The following is an 8735-nucleotide window of genomic DNA, read 5'->3' as shown; positions in this document are numbered from 1 at the left end:
TGACCTTTTTAAAACAAAACTTGTCTGAAGCCCTGAAGACAGCTCACTCAGTAGAGTGCACCCTTTACCTTGAGGAGAGACCAAGGTTCAACCCCCTGCACCACATGGGAGGATCACGCACAGCAGGTGCTCTGGCGTCTTTCCTTCTGTCTCTCTCCCTCACTTCCTCTCCCTGTTTTTTTTTTTTTTTAATTTTTCATTTTAGAGACAGAGGCAGAGAGAGAAAAAGGGAGGGAAGAGCGACAGATACCACAGCACTGAAGTTTCCTTCAACATGGTGGGGGCTGGGCTCCAACTTGGGTCATGCACACGGTAAAGCAACACACTATATCCAAAGGAGCTGTTTTTGCCAGCCCCCCATCTCAAATTAAAGTGGGGAAGGAGGAGTCTTCCAGGAGTGCTGGAATTATGCATACACTAAGTTCTAGCATGTCAAATAAAAAGAATTAAAAATAATTAAAAAATGTTTTGGCAAGATGCCACTGGAGAGCCTTAAGTACATATTCCAACTGATAATTGAATTCCATTTAGTTGTGCATTCTCTCCCCCACTTCATCTCTTAGAGACCCTCTGTTTAACCTGTGATTCTCACCTGGTGATTGAAATGCTATTTGTAGGGCCAGCAAAATAGTGCACTTGGGTCGTGCACCTGCTTTGCCACGAGCCACCCAGGTTTGAGCCCAGCCTCCACAGCATCGGAGGATGCTTTGGAGGTTATTTCTCTCCGTATTTCTCTTTTGTCTGAAGAGAAAAAAAAGTTGGCCCATGTGCTAATGTTAACATGGGCAGGCAGGCAGTTTAGATCAACTGAAAGAGTATGAAAAATGAAATGGAAAGAACTTTTTTCCATTTTTTTCCACTGGGATTTCTGATAGGTTAAATAAGAAATATTTACTGAGTTAGAATAGTCACTTTAGCTCAAAGTAGAATCCTTAAACATATAGTTTTAAAAGCATGTTCAATTTGGATAGATCAAACTTTATGAGCTATGCAGTATCTAAGATAATAAAAAATTATGCAGACATTCACATGTGTGAAGACCTGTTTATTACTGATAACACTTCCTTTGGCTAAAACCACAAGAAATCCACACATAAATACGTAAAAGTGCAAATTCTCATAGGCAGTATGAATGATACACTCTGGTACTTTTTTTCAGAGGGAAAAATGAGAAGATGTTGACAGAAACCGAAGTACAATTTTGAACTACTAATACACAGAAAAATAATTCATCCTTAATTGCATACACTTCATCCTGGCATATTTAATGATGTGTACTAAGTTTCTTTTAGCCTATAGCAAGGAGGCCTCACTGTATATAGATGTAGACACTTGCCTGAGTGACTCTTGTAAGATATGAGTTATAACATTGAGCAAAAACAAATAGTATCAAATTAGTTGTGACTCCCTAGAAAGGTAATATTAGTAGCCTCAAATGGCACTTATACTAGTGATATTCAGTCTACACAGATATTTTCTTAGCCTTCTTGGGCAACACCTTGCTTTGAGTATACAATGCTAGGCATTAAATACAATTTTCAACTAGAAATATGTTCTGCTCTTTAAAAAAATTGAGTATTTAAGGTTGAGCATGTTTAATACACATTACTTATTACAAATTTCAGAAATGAGAATTTTAAAGCTGAATTAGAAAAATGCTTTTGGTTGTCTCAACTATTTGCTTCTTTAAAGTAAATCCCTTAATTCCTGTTGGTACCAATTAAGGACCCTCCTACAGTCACTGTATAAGGTGGCATGCATGGATCTGGAAAACTGGAAGCCATGATCCCTGCTTGAAGGGAGCTTATATAGTTGGATGTCCTTCTTAGCCAAGAAATGCCTACAAGTTCAAGAGAAATGGCCAATTAACACCTCGACAATACATTGTAAGGTTCAGCTGTAATATGTGTATTTAATTTGACATTAATACTTTCAAAAGTCAGCTTCTAAAGGGCAGGGAGTTGGGTTGAAGCCATGACTTGTTTTTCTATGCAAAAATGCAACATGACCTTTCCAACAACTCAATCGATATGTTCTTTATTGAAATTTCTCATACTAGAGGCAAGCTGTGTCCCCCTAGGGATATGGAGCAACTGGAGGGGTGAGAAGACAACTGAGAGGCTCTGTGATAAACACTGTGCTCCTTTCTGATAGTACCTGTTTCTGAATACTGATGTAGTAAGTTTTATATTAAGCAGTCATGATAATAGTGAGCCTTTGGATTTTGCTCTTAGGTTCCTTGCCCTGCACTCCCTACCCCCATTCCCGCTTTTCTGCTTTAGGTCCCAGGGAAACTGGTGGGAAAATTGAAGAAGCACACTCTGTATATGTCACGTTATCCTCATTTAGGTCACTGTACACTTTCTTGTATGTTCTCTTGTTTAGGTACAGTCTTGAACTAACAAAGAGAAAGGATGGCATAGTGAATGAGGCAGGATGGCATATATTTTAAAGTAACCAAGTAAACACTAGCCTTGTTTCTACCAGATTGAAAATCATGCTATGTAGAAGGAGACAATGATACATTCTCCTTTTTCTACTTAGACTTCTTATGACTTGCTAGATGCTTTGAGGGACAAATATAAGTGATTTTCTTAGATCTTAACTCTGAATGCCCAAAGTACAAGGAAACCTGAAATAAAATGCTTGCTCTATTGACCATTCCTTTTGGTTAGTATGACTCTTTTCTTATAAGCTTCTAAAACAATCTCAGAAAACAAGTGAATTGTGAAAGGCCATCACAATAATATTAGCACATAATAATACCAGACAGACCAAACTAGGTTTTGAAGATTTAAAGTTACTTCCTACATTATCTTAAATAGTCTCACAATAAAACAACAGTCCATAAACCAACATAATTTAGAGTATTCTGAATGAATCCAGTTAAAATTTATCAGTGAGGTAATAGGACCAAATTTTCACAGTAACAAAATGTGGGAGGAGCCTTGGGGAAGAGGGGGAGGTAGTGAGAAAGGGGCAGAGGGTGAAATTTATCCAAGTGGAATTTGGATTTTTCAAGCATCATAAACAAATGGAAAACAATACCAACATTAGCAGTTCATAGAACAATTTCTCCATTAAGCTCCAGCTAATGTTTCTGTTGCAACTTGCTTTAGAAACAGGAAACTTACTTATATATTCTAAGGTATCCAATATCTCAGAATCTCTGGTAAAGTTACTACATCCAAATAACAATATATTTAAAACAAACACCTCAAAAATCACAGTGCTATACATGCTTCAACATGAACAAGAATGTGTTCAAGTCCCACTTAATTTATCAAGTTAAATTACAAATAATACACAAGCAAGTTTTTATTAATTATACTCATGCATCTACCACTCAACATGTACAGAAACTATCTTTTGAACTTTATTCCTAATATGGAGTGAAGTGTTACCGTGAAGTGCTCTTTATGACATCATCTTTGTTCCACTTTGAGTTAAAAAGCAAGGAATCTTAAAACAGAAAGATCCTTATTCCCTCTTATTCTATCCTTATTAGAGTTAAGTAACAGTTTGTCATATTTTTACTTTGAGTCTTCTAACAAAAAACTCAGTGACTTAGACCTCACTAAACTATCTCAATAGCTTTCTCCTATCTAGATTTATATTACCTTAACTATGAATTTTTCATTTAGGGCTTATTTTCTGCTCTATATTTTATTTTTTAAATTTTGGCAATATCCCTTCACACTTCTCCTTTTGACCTTAAGAGACAACATCTTACCAGGAAGTTAAGTTGAACTAAGAGGGGTATACTTGCTCTACCTTCTAAAACTTGGGACTTTTTTTTTTAGCTTTGGGATGATGTTGCCCCACAAATTCTTTCTTTCTTCTGAACTGAGTAATTCAGTTTTGATTCCATGCAATTGTTCATAAGGAAAAAGATAAATAATGTAAAGCCCGAGGCTGAGACCTCCTGGGGAGAAATTCTGTCTTTCCTGGTTGGTTTGGTCTACCACGAAATTTATCCATTTAGGTGCTGTATACCTATTCTGCCAAGTTCATGTTAAGTATTATGCACAGAGAGACTGGAGAGCTAAAACCAAATAATCTCCTTCAGTTTTACACTAATGAACATCTTTAAATCTTACTAATTTTAATGTTGGACTTCTGAATTTTTCAAATAAAAATCCACACTTTTTCTCATGCTAAGATTACTTATATTTGTCATTACACTAAAGCACTTGAGTATAGTTGTTCTCTTTAACATAGAGTGACAATCATGACATGGCTTTTGGAATAATCCATGGGCTCTCAGCTACATTTTACTCTTCAGTCATTGTAATACAAATATTAAAGCCAAATATACATATTTTAATGCATTTATATAACATTGCTTATACCACTCTATAGAATATAATTTCCTAGATTACAACCTATATTCCTAAAAGCAAATTAAAACAAATCATTCTACACATTTCTTCAGTGCAAAGTCTTTGAAAACAAACTCATTCAGAAATATGGTGTTCTACATTTAGCTACCTATTTACAATCTATCCAGCTATAAGGAAGGAAGACAGGAACACATCAACAATAGTGGCAATACAATAATTTGAAAAATAAATTTCCAGCATATGGGTTTAACTACATATTAGCTGACAGCTTCAAAAAACCAAACTATGATTTAATAACCTAAGTAGCTCAAATTCTGTATTACTGTGTTTCTTTAGGAAATAAAATCTCTAATAACAGTTACCTCTCATAGGCAAGTGGTTTAAGTATGATTAAATGTAAGGTCTTGTTATTATTACATCTTCACTACACCATACCACATGTTGAAGTATTCTCTGAGTTATATAGGAGAGGATATATTCCAAGAAGTTTAAACAACACTGTCCATTCAAGTTTTCATTTAGAAGTCTACAGAATAAACTAAAAATGCCTTTCTAAATTTTTCCACATTAAAAAAGATAGTACTCTTGAGATTAGAAACTCTCCACAAGCCCACAAGATGCCAGAATAAATGACTTTAATATAAACCTATAGTTTATTGTGTCATAACACTTCAAACCTGAATGTTTTATTTCATTACTTCATTTGATTTTATTAGCATTACTTCATCTGACAAAGGAAAGAATTTGACCACGTAGTTTAATAGTTAGACTTTTAAATAAATTCTGAGTTTGTTTCTCTGTCAGTTTTTTTTTTTGTTTAAGATTTTAAAGACTGTGGTGAGTGATGCTTAATTCTAACATGAATATCCTTAATTATAGTTACACTGGCTCTGCTTTTATTAAGCTTTTAATTTACATTCATAAGATCTTAAAATCTGCAAACCCATTTGCTATAGAAGGGAAGCACCTATATGGTTTGAAAGGTTTTCCTTAATTTTAAGTTAACTGATTAAATTATACTCAATGCACAAACAGTTTCACTTCATAACAGACCCTGGAAAAGGCACTGAGACTTTTTACAGGAACAAACCACTAGGAGTGTTGCCACTATTGTTTTACCTTTAGTAAACACTAGATTTTAAATACATAGGATATATTTGGATTTGAAATACATACATTTACACTGTACCAACACCTAAAAGACAGGCGCAGAAACCACACACTGTAACATCTGATCTAAGTGAGAAGTGCTAAATACACTATTTCTAATACTCTAATTTGTAAGATAATACTTGTGATGTAACAATAACACTTTTCACAGTGATCTGGGAACAAGGTCACTTACTTGCCAATTGTATAGATTAATTTCTTTAACTATACCATTATCTAACAGTTATCTGACTTTTTAAATTGTGCTACACGCAATTACAAGAAAATGGAAGTAAATTTAATATCTAATATGGGAGTACATATTGGATAATGTTTTGTTTCTGTTAGAGGAAAAACGGTACTTTACTGTAATGCCTTTAGCTTAATAACTTGTATTCAGTACTATGAAAAAAATAAGAACAATTTCACCCCAGACCACACCATCTCAAGTGTATATAGTTTGTTTAGTCAGCCAACCAAAAAGAAAGAAAGGAAAAAAGATATTTGGCCAGATAAGATTGAGAAGACTAACACACGTTCAATACACAGAGTTCTTGGTTGTTAAGCTCCATGTTCATATTCATGGAGCTCCATGTCTAGTACAAAGTAAAGGTGGGCAGGGGAACACTAAACAGAGCGCCAGACCAGTCCATTTTTACTGGGCTCAAGGAAATTCTCAATCAAAGCATCAATGAGTTTCTTCAGTTCCTCTTCTAGGAAGGCAGTGTCACTGAGGGAAAAGATCAAGAGTTTTGAAATTCTCTATTTTCATAGCTTTACAGTTTGTTAAATTACTTAGTTTTTAAAGAGATCATAAACCTCATGGCACCATTAATAGTTGGTAAACAAAACTGAAGTTCATTCAGTTAAAATAAAACAAAGCCAAAAGGGAAAACCACACACAAGAAGACCCACTCTCATAAACTGATGTTGCACTGCATTCTAAGGAGATCTGTATATGACAAATGAGTAAGTTATAGCCATATATCTTAGGCCCTGGGTCAGGCAACTTAATGGCTTGGGACTTTGGTCCCAGGTATTAAGATACAAAAGCTTCCTGAAATGTTTTGAGTACTCAACAGAGGTATCACAGGATGAGAAGGCACAGCTTTCAATTTTCAAGTAGCAGAGGGAGTTATGTCTGAAAGAATATTTTCAAATATGACACACACTTATAATTGTGCCGTTCAAAATCATCAAAAAAAGTTATGTTTGTCAAAAAATATTTGTAGAAAAGCTTTTTAAAAAAATTGCCTTCACATTGATTTTGTAAGCCAATCAACAGGTTTTTATACTTTTATTATTTGCAAATTATATATTTAAAAAATTGTAATATATTTATTACTGAATAGAGACAGAGATAAATTGAGAGGGAAGAGGATACAGAGAGGGAGAGAGACAGAGATATGCCTACAATCCTGCTTCACCACTTGTGAAGCTTTCTCCCTACAGATGGGGACCAGGGGCTTGAACCTGGGTTTTTGTGCACTGTAATGTGTGTACTTAACCAGGTGCGCCACCATCTAGACCCCAGTTTTTAGTGTTTTAACAATAATTCTTCATTTTAAACCAAAGATAGCATCACCCAATTTAGTTTATTTATTTATTTATATTTATTTTATTTATTTATTCCCTTTTGTTGCCCTTGCTATTTTATTGTTGTAGTTATTATTGTTGTTGTTGTTGGATAGGACAGAGAGAAATGGAGAGAGGAGGGGAAGACAGAGAGGGGGAGAGAAAGATAGACACCTGCAGACCTGCTTCACCGCCTGTGAAGTGACTCCCCTGCAGGTGGGGAGCCGGGGTTAGAACCGGGATCCTTATGCCGGTCCTTGTACTTTGCGCCACCTGCACTTAACCCGCTGCGCTACAGCCCGACTCCCTATTTCTTTTTTTTAATATTATGTATTTATTATTTGATAGAGACAGAAATTGAGAGGGGAAGGGAAGATAGAGAGGGAGAGAGACAGAGAGATGCCCACAATCCTGCTTCACGACTTGTGAAGCTGTCTCCCTGTAGGTGGGGACAAGGGGTTTGAACCCGGATCCTTGCACACTGTAATCTAAGTGCTTAACCAGGTGCACCACTGCCTGGCCCCTTTAATTTAGTTTCCTTAAAATTCTGCTCTCGGGAGTTGGGCAGTAGCACAGCGGGCTAAGTGCACATGGCGCAAAGCGCAAGGACTGGTAAGGAACCCGGTTTGAGCCCCCAGCTCCCCACCTGCAGGGAAGTCGCTTCACAAGTAGTTCAAGCAAGTCTGTAGGTGTCTATCTTTCTCTCCTCCTCTCTGTCTTCCCCTCCTCTTTCCATTTTCTCTTTGTCCTATCCAAGAACAACGACATCAATAACAACAGCAACAATAACTACAATAATAAAACAAGGGCAACAAAAGGGAATAAATATTTTTTTAAAAATTCTGCTTTCATTGATTTCAGGAAGTCTCTTTCCCCCTAAGGAAATAAAATATATTCTTAAATGCAAAGATTTGGGGAAATATAAAATAATGGTCACTGACGGCAATTACAAAAAATTCTCTTGAAATTGGCCACTGCAGTGGCTTCCTACGACTATACTGAAAACCACTGAATTGTGTGTTTAAGTGGGCAAACTGACTTGTATACAAAATTATATATATATATATATATATATATATATATATGCTGTTTTTAAGCAGATACTCACCTCTGGTCAGGTGATGCACACATCTCAGCATAATACTTAATCTTTGGTTCTGTCCCACTGGTCCGGAGAGTTGCCACACAGCCATTTTGAAAAGTAAAGGTAATCATTTGACTGTTTTTACTCACAGGCAGCACCTATGCACAATAGTAACAACAGCTTAATTATACTTTCTATCTCTTTCATCTTTGAGAGTTATAAAATGTGTAGCACTTAACAGGAGTTATCTAAAGTAGACACATTCATAGTAACAGAAAGAATAGTGATGGCTAAGGGCTGGGCAAAGGGAAAATGGAAGCTTTTCCGTATTGGGTTTTGCATCTAGAGTTTCAGTTTTGCAAGACGAAAAAGTTTGGAAGCTTTGCTGCATGAAAGTGTGCATACAGTTAACATCACCAAAGTGTATGCTTCAAAATAGCCAGGAGAGTAAATAGTCTATGTTTTTTGTCAATCACAAGTACAAAATATTTTTTTAAAGTATTACAAAATACAAAAGATTATTTACATGACACATAAACATTCTACGTACTTAAGATATATTAAGTGATTATAATAGGGGGTTG

General features: G+C 35.7%; 1 protein-coding gene across 1 annotated transcript in view; it reads right to left on the bottom strand.

Annotated features, from left to right (window-relative positions):
- Window positions 1-1030: 1030 nt before the first annotated feature.
- PGM2L1 (phosphoglucomutase 2 like 1) overlaps window positions 1031-8735 on the bottom strand; it is a 55649-nt gene continuing 47944 nt past the window's right edge. Inside the window, exons 13-14 of the mRNA XM_007520243.3 lie at window positions 8176-8309; window positions 1031-6222 (exon numbers count right to left, since the gene is read on the bottom strand). Of these exons, the coding sequence (XP_007520305.1) occupies window positions 6120-6222; window positions 8176-8309 (237 nt within the window). The 3' untranslated portion in view covers window positions 1031-6119. The remainder of the gene's footprint in view (window positions 6223-8175; window positions 8310-8735) is intronic.

This window comes from Erinaceus europaeus, chromosome 17, assembly GCF_950295315.1.
Source record: "Erinaceus europaeus chromosome 17, mEriEur2.1, whole genome shotgun sequence".
Lineage (NCBI taxonomy): Eukaryota > Metazoa > Chordata > Mammalia > Eulipotyphla > Erinaceidae > Erinaceus > Erinaceus europaeus.
This window is presented reverse-complemented; position numbering and strand designations above follow the sequence as displayed.